The 20,485-nt window shown below is 39.7% G+C and overlaps 1 protein-coding gene across 2 annotated transcripts in view; it reads right to left on the reverse strand.

Annotated features, from left to right (window-relative positions):
• Positions 1-20,485, reverse strand: part of hdgfl2 (HDGF like 2) — an 86,630-nt gene that overhangs the window by 19,738 nt on the left and 46,407 nt on the right. Inside the window, exons 7-10 of one of the 2 annotated variants that reach the window (XM_072244148.1) lie at positions 18,731-18,872; positions 17,426-17,504; positions 5,543-5,846; positions 950-1,056 (exon numbers count right to left, since the gene is read on the reverse strand). In XM_072244148.1, coding sequence (XP_072100249.1) covers positions 950-1,056; positions 5,543-5,846; positions 17,426-17,504; positions 18,731-18,872 — 632 coding nt within the window. Of the gene's footprint in view, positions 1-949; positions 1,057-5,542; positions 5,847-17,425; positions 17,505-18,718; positions 18,873-20,485 lie in introns of both variants that reach the window. The other variant, XM_072244147.1, reaches the window with a different exon arrangement.

A 20,485-nucleotide genomic window follows, 5' to 3' on the forward strand; every position in this document is an offset into this window, starting at 1 on the left:
AAAACAGAGAGAGAAAAAAATCTAATTAGTAATTTCTGTTAGTTTCAGACCAACATTTCTCATATCCTAAACAATAAAAAGAAAAATGAAAAAAAGATTTATACAAGCACCTTAGGCCACTAGAGAACACTTTAGAACTAATTAGACATGCATTTTTTTAAAAATGTACAAGTTATTATAACATAGAATTTTGGCAGCCAATCTGCACAAGGCAAGCAAAACTATGATAGTGGCCAAATAACTTTACAAGCGTTGATTGAGGATTAAATTTTAATTATGACCCTGGGCAAAATTATCTTGTGATTCTTTAGAATCATGGGATTCATTAATCCATCCCAGCTCTCTTACCGCATTTGCTCCATGGTAATGATAGCTCCAGAATCTCGATAGACAGACTGGGCATTTTTCATGCATTAGCTACCAACTTGGGAGCATCATAGTGAAAACCCAACCAAATTTGAGCTACACCAATGCAAGACTGCTAATGAGGACTAGTTGGCTCATCTTGGCATCCTATATATAGGTTCTACATATCCACACATGTAGGGAAAAGACAGAACATAGCCCAGAAATAAGGTAATATTTTACTGGATGACCAAACTTTGAGCTGATGTTTAAATATAAGACATTCTGCAGATGCTGGAAATCGAGGAATACACAACAAGTCTGGAGTAACTCAGCAGTTCAGGCAGCATCCATGGAGAGGAATAAACAATTGATATTTCAGGCCAAAACCATTCATCAGGACTAGCTAAGTGATCTTGGACCAAAATGGCAACTGTTTACTTCTCTCCACATTTACTGCCTGACCTCCTGAGAGCCTCTAGCACTTTGTGTCTGAAGAGATGTTTGTAACAACAGATGTTTGTCCAGTGGTATATCCCATGAAATAGCATAGGATGCTGAAATCTGAACTGTTGCAGCTGCTGGACAATGATATATAACTCACCTTTCTTTGTGTCGATCTTCCTGCTTACGTTTTCTTTCTTTAGGCTCTCTTTCTTTTTTCTGTTTATTTGTGGGTTCAGAATGTGGTTTCTTTGGCTTTTTTTTCACCTGCAAATAATAGTGACATGTTCTATTTCACCTTTTAAACTATATTTAACAAAAAAAACACTTAAATACATTGAATTGTTAGTTGTGCAGCAAAAATGAGCTACAAGACCATAAGACATAGGAGCAGAGCTAGGCCTCTCAGCCCGTCGAGTTTCCTCCACCATTTCATCACGGCTGATCCATTTCTCCTCTCAGCCCCAATCTCCTGTGCCTTCTTCCTGTATCCCTTCATGCCCTGACCAATCAAGGATCTATCAACCTCTGCTTTAATATACATAAAGAGTTGGCCTCCTCAGCTGCCTGTCGCAACGAATTCCACAGATTCACCACTCTCTGGCTAAAGAAATTCCTCATCTCTGTTCTAAAATGACACCCTTCTATTCTTAGGCTCTCCACCATAAGAGGCATCCTCTTCACATCCACTCTATTAAGGCCTTCCATTTGATAGGTTTCAATTAGGTCACCGCTCATTCTTCTGAATATCAGTGACTACAGGCCCAGAGCCATCAAACATTCTTCATATAACAAGCCATTCAATCCTAGAATCATTTTTGTGAACCTCCTTTGAACCCTCTCCAGTTTCAGCACATCCTTTCTCAGATAAGGGGCCCAAACTGCTCAGAATACTCCATGTGAGGCCTCAACAGTGCTTTATAAAGCCTCAATGTTACATCCTTGCTTTTATATTCTAGTCCTCTTTAAGTAAGTGCTAACACTGCAAACAAGAGAAAATCTGCAGATGCTTGTAATCCAAGCAACACACAAAATGCTGGAGATCCTCAGAAGGCCAGGCAGCGTCTATAGAAAAGAGTATAGTCGACATTTTGGGCTGAGACCCTTCAACAGGACTGTCTTGCTGAAGGGTCTCAGCTCAAAATGACGACTCTAGTCTTTTCCGTAGACGCTGCCTGGCCTGCTGAGTTCCTCCAGCACTTTGCATGTGTCGTTAACATTGCATTTGCCATCCTCACCGCAGATTCAACCTACAAGTTAATCTTCAGGAAATCCTGAACGAGGACTCCCAAATCTCTTTGCACCTTAGTTTATTGAATTTTCTCTCCATTTAGAAAAAATCAACCCTTTCAGTTCTTCTACCAACGCATGACCATACACTTCCCAACACTGGATTCTATCTGCTACTTCTTTGCCCATTCTCCTAATCTGTCTAGGTCCTTCTGTAGCCTCTCTACTTCGAAATTACCTGCCCCTCCTCCTACCTTCATATCATCTACAAACTTGGCAACAGAGCCGTCATCCAAATCATTAACAAATAATGTAAGGAGAATCTGTCCCAACACAGACTCCTGAGGAACACCACTACTGACCAGCAACCAACCAGAAAAGGCTCCCTTTATTCCCACTCTGCCTCTTGCCAGTCAGCCGCTGCTTATTCATGCTAGAATCTTCCCTTTAATACCACAGGATCATAGTTTATTAAGCAGCCTCATGTGTGGCACCTTGTCAAATGCCTTCAGAAAATACAAATATACAGGATCAACCAATTCTTGTTTGTCCTGTTGTTATTTCTTCAAAGAACACCAACAGATTTTTCAGGGAGGATCTTCCCTTGAGGAAACCATGCTGACTACCGCCTATTTTATCATGTGCCTCCAAGTACTCGAAAACCAAACCCTTATCAATCGGCTCCAACATCTTCCCAACCACCGAAGCCAGACTAACTGGCCCATAATTTCCTTTCTTCTGCCTCTCTTCCTTCTTGAAGAGTGGAAAGACATTTGCAGTTTTCTAGTCTTACAGAACCAATACAGAATCTGGTGAAGAGTGATACAAAATACTTATTCAGTTCGTCTGCCATTACCTTGTCCCCCATCACTACCTCTTAAACATCATTTTCTAGCGGTCCGATATCCATTCTTGCCTCTCTTTTACACTGTATCTGAAGAAAATTTTGGTATACCCTTTAATATTATTGGCTAGCTTATTTTCATATCTTATCTTTACCTTCTTATTAAATTTTTTAGTCGGCTTCTGTTGCTAACTGAAAACTTCCCAATCCTCTAACTTCTCACTAATTTTTGCTCTATTATATGCCCTCTCTCTGGCTTTTATGTTGGCTTTGACTTCTCTTGTTATACCAAATTCCCAGTGATTTTCTAGATGTCATTCTGGTTTTCCTACACTTTGCTAATTTTTATGAATGTCAACACTTCCCAGAATAAATTAGTTTCTTCCAGTATAAAGGAATGCCTTGTTGGCCAATATGATTAAATATAAATAAAAACCTGATGCTGTAAAAGTATATATTGCCCTTTTGCATTTTCTGAAACTTTTTTTTGTAAAATATTGCAGAGTACTTTTAAATTATAACCTTAGCATTAGTATATAAATATCTCCAATGCAAATCCAAAATCAGAGTCAGTACAACTGCTGCATCAGACTTCACGAAGAATCACACAGAGAAAGGTTTTCTGAACATTTAGTGACAGTGCTAGAGCAAAAGATGCCACAGTTATCTGAAATCTGACCAAAACAAAATTAATAATAAACACTGGACACTAGTAATAAAACAGAAAATCTTGCATCCCTACAGTGTTCCATGTTCTACTGCCCTCTAGTGGCTACTTGCATATACTGTATTGGATATATTAGTGGCCATCCTATGATCCTAGTTTTGAATGATTTAAATGTAACCCCCACATACAATTATTAGCATATACATATCTATTATGACTCTCATTCTTAAGTTTGAAATTATCTTCAATTGCTGTAATTATCTTATCAGTTGTTAGAATACTGAGTGTACTGGAAATTGCAAAGGCTACAGGACCAGACATCTCAGTTGTAGTATAAAAGACCAGCTAGCTATTCCAGTACGGCTACAATACAGGCATCCAGGTATGATATTATCTTGCAATCTTGCTTGTAAAAGCAGGACAAATCCAAATCAGTCTAATTGCCACCCATATCAATCTACTCTCCATCATTAAACACCATTTACTCATTCAAAGCTATTTTGGGTTTTGCCAGCATCGCTCTTTTCAGAACTTATTAAATGCGGACCTGGAGAGCTGAGTTCCAGATAGCAAGAGGAAGTGACAGCCCTTGACATCAAGGTTGTGTTTGATCAAGCGGCACCAAGATGCACTGGTAAAATTGAAGGCCAATGGGCCTGAAGGTGAAAGTATTTGAGTGCCTAGAGTTATACACTGCACAAAGGAGGACAGCTATGGTTGACAGAGTTCAATACTCAACAACTCAATTTCACCATAGGAGATTCTCAGGGCAATTTCCTGGGCCAAACCATTTTTAGCAGCTTCAAGGACCTTTCTCCATCACAAGGAAGAAAATAATTGCACAACATTCAGTTCCAGTCAGGAGTCCTTAGCAAATTAAGTAATTCAACCCTTCTTGCAACGTAACTGGGACAACACATCAGGCATTGGCTGATAAGTGGCAAACCACAGAAATGCCAGTTAGCAACACTCACCAAAGTGACAGCCTGACCATCTACTCTTCCCATTCAATGACATTACCACTGGCAAGTCTCCCAACATCAAAATATTGGAGTGTCACTGACTAGAAACTCAACTGTGCAGAGACTTCTAATCTGCAGCCAACACCCTAAGGTCTTTCAGTCATCTACAAGGCACATCAGAGAAGTGACAATACTCTCCACCTCCCTGGATGACTGCAGTGCCCACAATTCAAAGCAGCATTCAAGGCAAACCACCCACTTGACTGACTTGATAGCATTAGTAGCCACTGAGTTTATTGTTTCGGTCAATCATGAGTATAAATGATCCTCTAGTTAATCGCCCCATCAACCACTCTGAACAACTATAACTATGACTATGACTACTACCAGCTCATAGTGGCGGCAAACTGTACTACTACAGTTATTCCAATATATTCCAACAGCAGCTCTCACTCTGCCATCATGAAGGACCGGAACATCAGATGATGCCTTGAACCGTGAAACACAACTACCTCCAGCAATGTTGTGATATCCAAATCTTGAAACTCCCTCTCCAATAGCATTGTCAGAGTACCTTCACCAGTAGACTGCTCCCCACCACCTTATTAAGAGCAATTATGGAAGGGCAATAAATAGTTACCTTGCAAATTAGCCCTAGGGAACAAAAATGAACTTTAAAAATTGTATTAGTTGACACATCCCTGAGCCTGATTTTATCACCAGTTTGGTCTCTATATGGTTACCCAATAAAAATTACATTAAAGTTCAAGGAATAACATAAAAATTTATGTATAGGAAAGAGGTAAAAGGTCAATACGTTTTAATAAACTTTTTGTATTAACCACAGATATTTTATGACTACCCACAGTATAATCTACTATTACTTACAGGATAGATCCAAGTAGTTAAAAATAGCATGCAAAAATAATAAAAATTAATGACCACTAAAACCATAACCACAATGACACTACATCTTCAAAGAATGTTGATGAAGATCTGAACAAAATTAAAATCGTCAAAATGAACTGAATCAATATAAACTAAAATCACCTCCTTTTCCACTGCAGAGTCCGAATCAGAGGAGTATTTTGACTTAGCCCGAACTTTCTTGACTTTCTTTGATGGTTCTTTCTTTACTTCATCTATTTCATCAACTAACTTGTCCTGATCATCCTCTTTTTCTTTTTCTTCTTTCCGTTTCCTCTTCTCTTCTTCTTCCTCTTCCCTTTCCTTTTCTCTTAATTTTCGTAGCTCTTCCTCCTGCTGTTTCCTTCTCCTTTCCTCTATCTCTCTCTTTCGTTCTTCATCTCGCTTTTTCCAGTCACTGATCTTATCTTCAGAATCGCTGTCACTGCTAAAATTAAACAATGAATAAGGTACATACATAGGTTTGCAGGAGATTTCTAAAGGAACCAGCACAGGTGCAAAGGGCTAAATGGTTATGCTCTGTACTCTTCTTTTCACTGATTAGTTGTTATAATTTCAGGTGACGTTTTAAAATGTCTTGATATTACTACTGGTTTGAGGTCTTCCTCATCTGCATCAGAGCTCCTTTCCAAATACTCAGAAGTTAAAGGCCTCTGACTGCAAATCTGATAAGCAATGATGAGAGTGCCAGGGTCCAAGGAATTTAATCAGTCCTCCTAATGTTTCTAATAAATTCTCTTTTCAATTAAGTTTTTTTAAGCTCCTTTCTGAAATTAGACTCTTGGCCGTCTCCCAATTTTGCTATATTTATTTTGTCATTTGCTTTAGTCACTTATCTCCTTATAATTTCTTCTGTAATCACAGAGATCCCACTAACTTCCGTTATTTCTTTTCTAAACAGTTCAAGAATCCCTTATTACATTTGTTTTTATATTTGTTATGTTACTCTCATTCTAACTTTATCATATTTTTGTCCATTCTTTGCTGGTTTCTAATGTTGAAAGACAGCTTGATAATATTGTACAACTCTTAGTTCAGTCCAATTCCAAGAGTAGGAGCCATGTATCAATTTTCTGACTGTATTGTATTTTGTGGCACGGTTATTATGGTAATCTGACACGTGGGGTGGGGCATGGTAGAAGCAAATGAGGATAGCTACGTATTCTCGTTTTGTGAGTTTAGTTTAGTCTAGTTGAGAGTTAGAGGCAACTGGGAATTACATTTTTTGTTGATCGCTAATTGGGATGTTATTAGAATACTAATTGGAACACTTAAATATGTAAGAACACCAATTCTGATATCGCTAATTAGAATGCTTAGTTACTGTGATTTGAACACAAAAATTGATATATCGCTAGTTTAGTTTTGTTAATTTTTTTTAAATCACTATAAAATCATTTGTCTTTGCTGGATTCAGAATAAAGGATCAAAAGTACCCTTTTCGACTTCGGAACTTTGTTATTTGGAAGTGCGTCATACAGAGTCGATCTCCTCGCTTAGTCTCTCAGCGATTTTGGTTTGTTTTAAAGTAACTGCTACACTTTGTCAACAAAAAATTGTTATAGCAAACGAACACCAGTCTATGGCAATGGATTGCTTCGGACCTCTTGGCGAAACTGTAGCAGCTTGCAGCAAGTAAACGACCCTTTGTTGATTCATGCTGTGTATTTGTGGTTTAAACCAGTTTTGAATGGTCAGCACTGCCTGTCCATTGGGGACCGTTGCTTAATCGTACGGTGTTTGCCTGAGGAGTTTGTCACTTTGTTTTATTGAAGTGCTGAAATATTCCGGTTGCCAACATTTAAATTGAAGTCTGTTTGTTCGGTCTGGTTTAAGCGCTGTGGATACATGGACAGTTTTTTGTTGACTACGTTTATTGAATCAAAAATCGATGGTGCTGCCGGTGAACAAAGAGTTAATTGCGAGACACGCAACTAGAGAAAGCAACACAAGTGTATCGAAGCATGGAATTGGCACCAATGATTCTGGAGTCAGGGCTTGCAAACAAAACAGGAAATTGAAGCTAAAGCTAAGACTAATTGAATCGAAGTCTTCAAAAGGGTTTGAAGTAAATGTAAACAAAATTAAAGGTTTAATACCATCAATTAATAACCTTATGAAAAATATAGAAAGTGTCTTACAAGTGCAATCTCAATTTGACTAATTTTTGTGAAGCTGCTGCTAAGCAACATCACATAATAAACTCATTACTTCCCCAGCTCGTGCTAGAAAGACAAAATAGACGTTTTTCAAGCATTGATGGCTATTATAATGTATTCATAGGGGATGTGAAACAATAGTTGACCCAAATATGTTCTATTAGTCATGTTGCTGCAACAAGTGAAAATATGTCTCACCTTCCATCAGACAATGCTTCTTAAATTCCAAGGCATGTTTTGATTATGCAAAGAGCAGGTGACCCACAGGATATTGTGAAACTGAACCACGGTGTGTGTAATGTTTGCGCTCAAAGTTCGCTTGCAGGAAGAAAAGCTTTTGTATCTACTACCTCTTCTGCACGCACTAAAACAAAGACTGATTAGCTGCATTAATTGTATTTCAACAATTACCGAACTACAACCATGCACTGGATGAGCAAGAGGAGCAGATGGAAGAAGTGGATCATCTATGGAAAAGGAAGGAACAGCTTAAATTGGAGGAAGAAATTGCTATGCATATGGCTAAAGTTAATGTGTTAAGGCCTTCAAGTGTAGTGAGTGCTATAAGTGCTCCAGCAGGACAGTCCTATGGTGTGAGTTCCTACAATAAAAAGGCACAAAGGAAAACAAAAACACCCAATGTCAATGCTGATTTATTCGTTCCTCAAGTTTCCCTGAAACATGAACAAGACCCCCAAGAGGTTGTTCAGGGTCCTCTAATAAGGCACTCTGAAACTAAGTCATATGCAACAGCTCGAAGTGCTCATAGGGGACATTACCTTACAGCATGAAAACACTTGTTTTAGATGACAAGAGGTCAAAATAGTGCTATTGAACCAGAATGAAATAACAGCCTTATTGGTACAACAACATATTTCATCTTTGCCTAAAAAGAGATTCAAGTTTTTGATAGTGATCTATTGTTATATCATGCATTCATGAGGGCTTTTATAAAGTGTTGAAGGCAAGAATGGCAGCTATAGCGACTACCTTTATTTCCTTGAACAGTACACTAGAGGTCACCCTAGAGAAGTTTTCAGAAGTTCCCAGCATGTTGACCCCAAGAAAGGATATGTAAAAGCTAATGCTTTATTACAGGAACGTTTTGGTAATGAACAGAAAATTGCATCTGCCCACATGCAAAAGGCTCTTTCTTGGATACCTATCAAATCTGAAGATGTGAAAGCTCTTCAAGACTACAGTCTTTTTCCTTAGAGGCTGTTGCAATGCCATGGAAGAAGTGAGCTGGTTATACCTGCCAATATGTCGATTGTCGTAAAGAAATTGCCCTATTTCTTAGGGATAAATGGAGAACAGTGGTTTGTAAACTGCAAGAAAGGCACAACCATAAGATTACGTTCACTGACACTGCTGATTTTATAGAAAGGCAAGTAAAGATTGCTACATACTCAGTGTTTGGGAATATAAAGGACGCTAGATTGCCTGCAATAAGCAAAGGTGTGAGTCACAATTTCACTCTAAGGCTAAAGGAAGCAGCTTTGCCACTACTGTGGCAGCTGTTAGAAGCAAAGCTAAAGCTGAATCTGGGACTAATGAAGGGAAATGGTCTCGTCAGCCAAAAGGGTTTGTCAGTTCTACGAGGGTGAACATACATTGGATTCATGCCCTCAGCTGGAGAAAAGCTCAGCTCACAGTGAGCCGATCATCTTTCTAAAAGAAAATGGTGTCTGCTTCGGTTGTTTGTGTACAGGACACATCAGCAAAGATTGTAGGATGCGCCTTTCATGCAAGAGTGTAGTGCAATGCATCTCAGCATACTTCATATTCACTCTAGCGAAAAGGGTGCAGAATCAAAATAGGCTGTGAAAGAATAGACAGAGCAGTGAACAACGCCCTGGTATCTGTGGCCCTACAGGGGCGGTGATCATGATTGTAAATTTCCCAGGGATTAGTTTCAACTGAAACATGTTCATTTGCCAGAACTTGATTCAGAAATTGAGTTGCTGATAGAGACAAATGTACCTAAAGCATTGGAGTTGCTGCAAGAGATTTTGCATTGTTAGTGATGGACCCTACACAATTAGAACAATGTTGGGTTGCACAGTGAATGGACCATTGAAAGGAGACCAAGATGACAAAAGAAACTGAGCACAGCCAGAGCTGACAGTTAAAAGGATTTCAGTTTTTAAAACCTGGATGAGCTCTGACAGCAGCAGTTCAAGGCCGACTTCCCTGTATGCAATCAGAATGAACAACCCGGTTTGTCAAGAGAAGATCACAAGTTCACAGAGCTTACCTTCAGAAAACATGCCAAATAATAGGAAGGTTGCTAAACAGTGTGCTCTAAATCTAAGAGAGATGTTTATGGAGGATTTGTCATTTTACACTGACCACAGAGGTTTCATGAAGGATGTCATCTCCAAAGGTTAGCTGAAAGAGTGCCAGCAGAAGATCTATATCAGGGTATTTATCATCTCAGAAAAGAGAAACTTTGTGTTGTGTTTGACTGTGGAGCGACTTTTCAAGGAATATTATTTAATGCTCAGCTTTTACAGGGTCCAGATCTTGCTAGCTCACTGACTGAAGTCATAACCAGATTCAGAAAAGAACTAGTGGCGATCACAGTAGATATTGAATTAATGTTTCATCAGGTTAAAAAAGCACCAGTGGAAGATGCAGATCTGCTGAGGTTTCTCTGGTGGCGACCTCAACCAAAATATGACAGCTTTTGAAATGGTGGTACATCTTATTGGAGCAACTTCATCACCGAGCTGTGCCAACTTCACTCTTTGGAAATGCACAGAAGGCAATTAAGAACAGTTCAGCTGAGAGACGGTGGATAAAGTTTTGCAATGCTTCTATGTTGATGAAGGTTCAAAGGTCAAATTTAATGTCAGAAAAATGTATACCTCCTGAAATGCTTTTTCTTTGCAAACATCCATGAAAACAGAGAAGTGCCCCAAAGAATGAATGAGCTAAACGTGAGAACCCCAAAGTCCCCCCCCGCCAGCTCCCTCCCCGTGCGTAAGTGGTGGCGAGCAACAATCCCCTCCTCCCCTCACCGGCAAAAAGAAAGCACACCTGCTACCGAGCATAAGCATAAGTTAATCGATAGCAAACACACAGACCAAAGTTACCCCAAAGGCTTCACATTTCATCCAACATTTGACAACCCACAGATTCTCTTTCTCCCTGGCAAGGGAGAGGGAGGTGTCCCCCATTTTCACAGTGAGCGGGAGACATAACAACAACCCGCTGGTTTACAATGTTAAAAGTCCATTTTGTCGCTTTTTTCGTGTTGAATGCCTTGTGTTCTCTATTCTCTCTATCATGACCTTATATCTATTAGTACAAAAGACAGCTTTCAACTCACAAACAGGATAAGCAATAGACATAGTGTGCTAACTGTGATACCAGAATAGCAAAGAGCAAAAGACAAAGAATTTAGATCAAGATATTCCTTTGTTAGAGAGAATACTAGGTATGCAATGGTCTGATACTTTCAAGTTTAAGATCATGATCCTAAATAGACCACTCATCAGAAGGGATTTCCTCTCCAGTTAGTTCCATCAATGATGTTTTAGGAATCTTGAGTCCGGTGGTGCTAAGATGGTTTTATAAGATCTTTGTTAAGAAGGGATTGGCTGGGATGACACTAAACCAACTTTAGTTAGTCATGAGTGGACAAGCTGGTTGGAAAACTTCAAGGTTGTTAGATGTTTGAAGCCTGCGGATTTTGAAGTAGTTACTACTGCAGTTACACCACTTTACAGACGCAAGCAAATATGGCTATAGAACAGTGAACTATCTATTGTCGCACAAAACATGCTCTTATCAGGGGAAAATTTACAGTAGCTTCACTGAAATCAGTTTCCATCCCTCAAATGGAGTTCACAGCTGCCACAGAGGCAAGCTATATGGATAAGTTGTGCAGAAAGCAGTTGCATGTGCAGCTTCATGACTCAGTGTTTTGGACCAATAGTACTTCTGTGCTGAATGAAATTTCCAGGTTCCAAACCTTCATTGCAAACAGAGTTTCAGAAATTCTTAAGGTTTCACAAGCATCTGAATAGAGGTTTGTAAAACACTTCAAGCACCCCAGCAGATTTGGCCTCAAAGGGTTGAAGGTGAAAGTATTCCTGAATAATGAGATGTGGGTGTCAGGGCATCAGTATCTTCTTCAGCCTGAAAGCACATGGTCTGTGAATCCCAACTGTTCTACAGAACTTCTGCTACATGATTTGGATGTCAAGGGGAGTGTTACAATGAATGCCATTCAGACTGAAGAGGAGGTAGATGTGGTAACATGTATAATCCATCACTTCTCATCTTGGACCCCTTTGAAGAAAATATTGGCCTGGATTCTTAGATCTAAGCACCTGCTCTTATTTCTTAGTTGAAAGAGGAAGCAAGTGAACATTGCTCTTGCTCAGTCTGACTTGAAGAACAAGGGTATTCTTTGGAGAGAAAAACTGAGAAGGCCAAAGGTCAGATTGGCCAAGGTTGTCTCTCGGTGAAAGAGCTCAGAGAGGCTGCAATGGAGGTCAATGGGTTTTGCCAAAGAAAGATTTCCAGATGAATTCTCAAGTTTGCAAAGTGGAAAAAGTGTGAAAAGGAACAGACATAGTAGGCAGTCATGCCTGGACAGTCTAAGCATTCTGTTATACTGGCAAAGGATCTTCATATCTCAGACCTCACGTACATCAAGAGGTGGGACACAATGGCCGTAACCATGTTATCCAGGATGCATCAAAACTACTGGATTCCTGGTGCTGTACAGCTATTAAGATGAATCCTGTCTAAGTTGTTGTTTCTCGTCTGTTATGTGCAGCTCCAAGATGCCAGCATATGGCAGATCTACCTCTGTACAGCAAAGAGCCATTGAAAAGTGGAATAATTCATGGGATTAGTGATGTCCTTCTTCAAAAAAGAATTAAGGTGATTTTTAACACCCCCCCCCCCCACCCCCAGAGGTGGTTCATATCATGGAGAACATGAGAGAGATCAATCAGGTCTGTGCAAAAGCTCTTCAGTTCCAGCGTGAAGGTACAGAATCTTGACCAAGAGGATCTCTACACAGTTCTTTGTGAAGTAGGGGATATTATCAATAGTCGCCCAATTAATAAAGCATCATCTGATCCCAATGATTTGGAAGCACTAACAGCTAACTATCCGTTGCTTCTGAAGACCTCACCATCCTTACCACCAGGAGAGTTTCAAATGGAAGCTATTTATGCTCATCTTAGGTGGAAGCAGGTCCAATATATGTCAAATTTGTTTTGGAAACAGTGGTGGGTCAAAACTCATGGATCATGGGAACAGTCATTCAAGCCTTTCCAGACAGAAGAGGGTTTGTGGGGCAGGTGCGCATCAAGACCAAAACCTGTCCAGGGTCTAGACAGGCCCTCTAACCAAGACCTGTATTCTACAGGGGGCAGAGGTTTTAGGAGCTACAACTCTAGAAGCTTCGTGCTTTGACTTGACTTACTGACTTAACAGAGTGGTGGTAAAGGTCACTCTGTACTGGGCTAAGTGCTGGTAACCTCTAGCCTAGATAACTGTTACAAGATTTGAATGGAAGAAAGAAGAAAGAGGACATTTAAATAAATGTTGTTTATCCTTGAAGATTTCATGTCTCCTATGTTAGTACTATGTAGTTACAATTATTTTAGTATAATAATTAAGGAGCTGGGATGTAGGAGCCATGTATCTATTTCCTGTCCCTAGGAGCCACGTTATCAATTTTCTGTCTTTACTACATTTATTTCAGTAATCTCACGTGGGTTGGGGCATGGTAGAAGCAACATATTACATATTCTCATTTTCTTAGTTGCTTAGTTTAGTTGAGAGTGAGAGGAAGCAGAGAATGATATTTTTTTTATTGACCGCTAATTGGGAAGTTATTGGAATGCTAATTGGAAAGCTTAAATACATATAGAACTCTAATTCTGATATCAGTAATTAGAATGCTTAGCTACACTAATTTGAATAATTTTGCTAATTCAGTTTTATTAATTTTTTTTTTAAATTGCTATAAGATCGCTCGTCTTTACTGGTTTCGTAATAAAGAATCAAAAATACCTTTCTTTGACTTTGGAACTTTGTTATGTGGAAACGCATCATACGCGTCATACTCCTTGCTTAGCCTCTCAGCGGTTTTGGTTTGTTTTTAAGTAACTGCTACACCATCCATGAGTGAAGTTATGAATGGCTTACTTTTTCCATGGAAAGTTTACTTCTCAATGGAATATACATTCATCCGCTTTTACTAATCTCCAGGCAAACTGTTAAGTCTCACTTCCCAATCTGCCTTAGTTTCCTCATCCCGACAGGTAATTAACTTTAAACTCAGGATTACAGTTCAAAACTGTATGCAAACATTTACTCAACGATTAAACTAGAGAGTTCTGAACAGAAATCACAAGTGTACCATGTTAATTTACAACTGGAAAACCCCTTCCTATGATGTTACAAATTAACCCTGCTTCTTTATACCACTTTTAAGGAATCTTGTTCTCAGATTGATTCCACAAAGATAATGGACCAAGAAACTGTCCTGAACATATTCCAACTCATCCTTCAATCTACTTTTACAAATTTAATTTACTCATTTTATATGAATATTAAGATGTCCCAGGAAATGTGTGTTACTTTTGCTACAACTTCGTAATTCTTGATTATTTTTCCTAACACTGTTGCTGCTGCTGCATAAAATATTTCCACTAGTGCTTTTCTTTTGTCCTTACTTGTCTTTGATTCTATTTCTCAACCAAGATCATAAGTCATACCCTTATCCAATTTCTCCCTCCTTTCAAATTACTAAATTCTTTGGAATATTTAACTATCAAATTTGGTTGCCACACAACTGCATCACTATTGTATTACATCAAATCCATTAATCTATATTTGTTCTACAAGTTCATTAGACCTGTTCTGAATGTGCAACACACACAAAATGCTGGGAGGAACTCAGCAGGTCTGGCAGCATCTATGAAAAGAAATAAACAGTCGAAGTTTCTGGCCAAGATCCTTCATCAGGACTGGATAGGAAGGGGAAAGACGCTAGAATGGGGGGGGGGCGGGGGGTGCGGAAAGAGGGTGGAGTACAAGCTAGGTGGTGATAAGTGAAGCTAGGTGGGTGGGATGAAGTAATGAAGTAAGCTGGGAGGTGATACGTGGAAAAGGGAAAAGGCAAGAGAGGGAGGAATCAAATAGGAGATGAGAATGGACCATGGGAGAAAAGGAAGGAAGGAGGAACACCTTGGACTGTAGCACGTAGCCAACGAAAAGGCATGTATAACTCGGGCCCATGCGGGTGTCCATGGCAACACCTTGAGTTTGGAGAAAGTGGGAAGAGCCGAATGAAAAATTGTTGAGTGTAGGAACTGTCCAGATGGAGGAGGGTGGGGGGAGGAGGGGAACTGGTCGGGTCTGTTGTTCAGAAAGAAACCTTTTTGATGATGAATCCACATGTATACGAACTGGACATCCAATGGTGATCAGGGTCAGGGAATTGAATATTATTGAGGAGACCGGGAGCATGTGAAGTGTCACAGATGTAGGTCGGAAGGGACTGAACAAAGGGGGACAAAATGCAGTCAAGCCATGCTGACAAAAGTTCAGTGGGGCAGCAGCAGATAGACAGAAACAAAGGCCGTATTTGGACAGCCCGGTTTGTGGATCTTGAGTAGGAGGTAAATGAGCAGTGTGAGAAGGGAATGGAGGTTGGTGGCAGTAGATGGAAGATTTCCATATTTGATGAGGTTGGTGGTGGTGTGGGATACAATGTCCTGATGGTCCTGAGTGGGATCCTATTCAAGGGGTAAGTAGAAGCAGATGTCTGAGACTTGCCACCTGGCCTCAGCAAGGCAGAGGTCAGTTAACCAGATTACAATAGCACTGTCCTGCCCCTGCCACCGCCACCACACCCCACACCCCCCCCCCCAGCCTGTGGGGTTGATGGTGAAGTTGGGATTGGTGCAGAGAGTGGTGTGCAGTGCATTTAGAGGGGTAAGGTTTAAATAGGATAGATGACTGCTGGTCAAGAATATCTTGTAAAACATTAGAGGAAAATTCCAAGACGTCCTATAACTACATTAGAAGTAAAAGGGTGGCTAGGGAGAGACTGGGTCCTTTTAGAGATCAGAAGGGTTGTCGATGTCTTGAGCTGCAGGAGATTGGCAGAACTTTTAACAAATATTTCTCCTCACTATTTGCTGAAGAGAAAAATCATGGTCACTCAGAAGTTAAGAGAAACAAGTGAAGACACTTTGGAGGACATTCATGTTATCAGGGAGGAGGTATTTGAAGCCTTACAGCACATTAAGGTGGATAAATCCCTAAGTTCTGACAAAGTGCATCCTCAGACTCTGTGGAAGGCTAATGAAATTGTGAAGACCCTCCAGGGATATGTTTGCTTCATCGTTAGCCAGTAGTGAAGCTCCCAAAGGTTGATAATACTGTTCCATTGTTTAAAAAGGGTATCAAGGACAAGCAAGGAAACTACAGACCAGTCAACCTGAGATGAGTAGTGGGGAAGTTACTGGAGGGAATTCTGAGGGCCAAGATCTACCAGAACTTGGATTTACAGAGTCTGATTAGGAGGAATCAGCATAGCTTTGTGCATGGGAATCGTGCTTGACCAACTTCTTAAAATAATTTATTTTTGAAGAAGTAACTAAAAAGATAGATGAGAGTAGGGCAGCAGACATAGTCTATTTGAACTTCAACAAGGCCTTCAACAAGGCACTGCCTAGTCTGGAAGGTTGGGTCCCATGAAATCCAGAGAGAGCTAGTTATGTAGATTCTAAATTGACTTGGAGGTGTGAAAGAGACGGTGGTGGTGACAGTTGTTGCTTGGAGTGGAGGCCAGTAACTATTGGTGGGACCTTTGTTATTCATCATTTATATGAATGGCTTGGCTGCAAATACACAAGGCTTGCAGATGACAATATATTAGGTGGTGTTGTTGATAGTGAAGAAAGTTACTGTAGATTATAAGGGGATCTTGATCAGTTAAGGAAGTGGGCCACGTAGTGCAAATTAAGTGTAAGATGATGCACTTTGGTTAGTCAAACCAACTTAGGGCACTAGAGTGCAATGGAACAGAGGGACCTAAGGCTACATGTGCAAGCTTTGTTGCAAGTTTAGCACGCTGGCCTTCATCGGTCAAAGTATGGGAATTGGGACATTATGCTGCAGTTGCACGAGTCATTGGTGAAACTGCACTTGGAATACTGTGTACAGTTCTAATCACCCTTTTATAGGAAAGGGATGCTAAGCTGGAAAGAGTTCAGAAAGTCGCAAGAGAATGTTGCTAGGACTAAAGAGCCTGAATTAGTTGGCTAGGCTAGGTTATTACTTCTTATAACGTAGAATGAGGGTGACCTTATAGGAATCTTTAAAATTAGTTGAGGCATAGATAAGGGGAATGGAGAAGTCTTTTTGCCCCAGGATAGGAGATACCAGAACTAGGGAGCATAGATTTAAGATGAGAGGGGAAAGATTTAAAAAGGACCCAAGGGGCAACTTTTCCACAGAGGATAGTGAGTATATGAAATGTGCTACAAAAAGTGGTTGAGGCAGGTAAAATAGTATCATTTAAGCAGCACTTGGATAGCTGGGGCTTAGTGGGATAGGAGTCAAATGCAGGATATTGGGACTGACTGGGTGGACACCTTAGCAACCTCATTAGGCCAAAGGGCCAGTATCCTGCTGTTTTGCTCTACCAAACCTAATATGTATTTATAGTTAAATTTTATATTATACAAAATATAGTTCCATCTTATTATATATGTATTATGTCATTTTGCACATAGGTTAGTAAGAATTAATAAATATGTTAGGTTTGCACACTATCTTGTGTGTTCTTGGTCATTATACTAACCTGAGGCTGCTGGAGACAGAGGGTAACCTCTCAACTTTCGGCTTCCTTCCTCTTGGTTTAGGAGTCTTCTTTTGAGCTGCTATAGAGAAGGAAAAGATAATGTCTGAAGTAATTAGACTTGTGCATATTGTTATCTAGATTAAGCATTAAATATTCACTTCATATACTGACATTAGAATCTTTAAAATGTTGCAGATATTTCCAAACAAGTACAGCCGTACATAATCCATTAATGAGCTTTGTTTTATTTAACTTCTGTAATATAGATAGGATATGGATTCTGATATTTATGACGGAATTCAAAAGCAGTTACACTAATGTGCCAGAACTTCTGACAGCAACGAATCACTCACTGTCTCTACTGAGACATGGATGAACTGGATGGAGATTTAGCTTTTGAGGATCCCCTAACATTGATGGATAGGAAAGTTGACAGCTGGATAAATTGTAGCACAATGCTTTGTCAACTGTTAGAACTTTTAGTATTTCTATATGTAAAAACCTGCAGAGACATTCTAAAGTCATTAGAAACCAATCAAGCAATAGCTTTTAAAGTTAATTAAGAACACAAAAACATTACAAACTTGATAAATCAAAAACTGCAAAAATGATCTTATACTTGCTTCCTCCCCTGCAGCAGTTTGTTTATTTGAAACAATTGTCTCACTGTTCCCACAGAAGGTCTAGTCTGGCACAAATTCAGCAGTTACAGTACTCATCTCATTGGAGGAGATACAGAAGCCTGAAGACACTTTCTAAGGAACAGTTTCTTGCCCTCTAGCAACAGATTTCTGAATGGACAATGAACCTATGTAATCTACCCCAGTATTTTCTCTTCTTTTTAAAAAATCCCTTTTTACACTACTAATTTGTAAAATACATTTCCAATTGTAGCCTTTTTTTTTATATAAATTCTTATTATGCATTGCAATGTACTGCTACCAGAAAACAACACATTTCATGACAAATGCCAGTGATATTAAACCAAATTCTGGTTCTGCTGGAGAATTTCAGCAATTTGTGCTCTGTTGCCAGGCTTCACAAGGAATCCAACTTTGGAGAACTACCAGGATATTATTAAGGTAATAAGTTCAGAGAATTCATTACTCTTGCTTTTACACAACAGGGTAAACTTCCTGAAACAGGGTGGCTCAGCATAAAATGGCTGGCATTTCCTAGCACACTCCAACCAACCATTATGGAACAACTAAACCTGATAGATGGTCCACCTCATCAATATTAAGTTAACACAATGGCAGTGAATGTAAAACATATTAGCATTCATTGTGGTACCTGGTTTTCTACCTCTAACAGGTTTCTTTATGGAGTCATCAGAGTCAGATTCTTTCTTGTAGTCATCATCGTCATCATCTTCCTTCATTTCTATATGCTTCTTCTCTTTCTCTTCATCCTCGTTATTCTCCTGTTCCTCCTCAGAATCATACTTCTAGAAAAAAAATTACAAAAGAAAATTAAAGATACCTAGCCTTTTAATATATTTTAAAAACAGGAACTCTTACAAATCACTCATAAATAACTGATATTTACTTCAACTAATAAATATCCCAAAGCACTTCAGAGAGAAATCAAACAGCTTTAAGAAAATCCTAACAAGCGTAGAGGAATGCAATATAAAGAGAGTTCAACTCCAATAAGGCTCAGTCACTGATGATGAAATTGAGGGACAGATTGATGGGATGTGCATAGGAGAAAACAAACAACAAGAAAGGGAAAGAATGAGGACATATATGAGGTAGTTACAGAAAAAGGTTAGAGCAGGAATGCACATGAATTTCTAACTAAAGATTTTGAATGTGTTTCATAGCAATCGGCAACCTACAGGAATGACAGATTTAAGGGAAACAAACAATTCTGAAAAATAGGGTATTACAAACCCCATTTCTAGAAAAGTTGGGATATTTTCCAAAATGCAATAAAAACAAAAATCTGTGATGTGTTAATTCATGTGAACCTTTATTTAACTGACAAAAGTACAAAGAAAAGAATTTCAATAGTTCTACCGACCAACTTAATTGTATTTTGTAAATATACACAAATTTAGGATTTGATGGCTACAACACACTCAACAAAAGTTGGGACAGAGTTAAAATAAGATTGCAAAGTGCACAAGATATTCAAGTAACACCGGTTTGGAAGACTCCACATTAAGCAGGCTAATTGGTAGCAGGTGAGGTATCATGACTGGGGATAAAAGTAGCATCCATCAAAGGCTCAGTCTTTGCAAGCAAGGATGGGTCGTGGCTCACCCCTTTGTGCCAAAATTTGTGAGAGAATTGTTAGTCAGTTCAAAAGGAACATTTCGCAATGCAAGATTGCAGAGAATTTAGGTCTTTCAACATCTACAGTACATAATATTGTGAAAAGATTCAGAGAATTCAGAGACATCTCAGTGAGTAAAGGGCAAGGTCAGAAACCACTGTTGAATGCGCGGGGTGATCTACGAGCCCTCAGGCGGCACTGCCTGAGAAACCATCATGCTACTGTGACAATTATAGCCACCTAGACCCGGGAGTACTTCAGAAAACCATTGTCACTCAACACAGTCCGTCGCTGCATCCAGAAATGCAACTTGAAACTGCATTACGCAAGGAGGATGCCATACATCAACTCTATGCAGAAACACCGGCGAGTTCTCTGGGCCTGAGCTCATCTCAGATGGACCGAAAGACTGTGGAAACGTGTGCTGGGGTCAGATGAGTTCACATTTCAGCTAGTTTTCAGAAAAAACGGGCGTCGAGTTCTCCATGCCAAAGATGAAAACGACCATCCAGATTGTTATCAGCGCAAGGTGCAAAAGCCAGCATCTGTGATGGTATGGGGGTGCATCAGTGCCCACGGCATGGGTGAGTTGCATATGTGTGAAGGTACCATTGACTCTGAGGCATATATTAGGATTTTAGAGAGACATATGTTGCTATCAAGGCGACGTCTCTTCCCAGGACGTCCATGCTTATTTCAGCAGGACAATGCCAGACCACATTCTGCACGGGCTACAACAGCGTGGCTTTGTAGACACAGAGTGCATGTACTTGACTGGCC

Source organism: Mobula birostris, chromosome 26 (genome assembly GCF_030028105.1).
Source record: "Mobula birostris isolate sMobBir1 chromosome 26, sMobBir1.hap1, whole genome shotgun sequence".
Lineage (NCBI taxonomy): Eukaryota > Metazoa > Chordata > Chondrichthyes > Myliobatiformes > Myliobatidae > Mobula > Mobula birostris.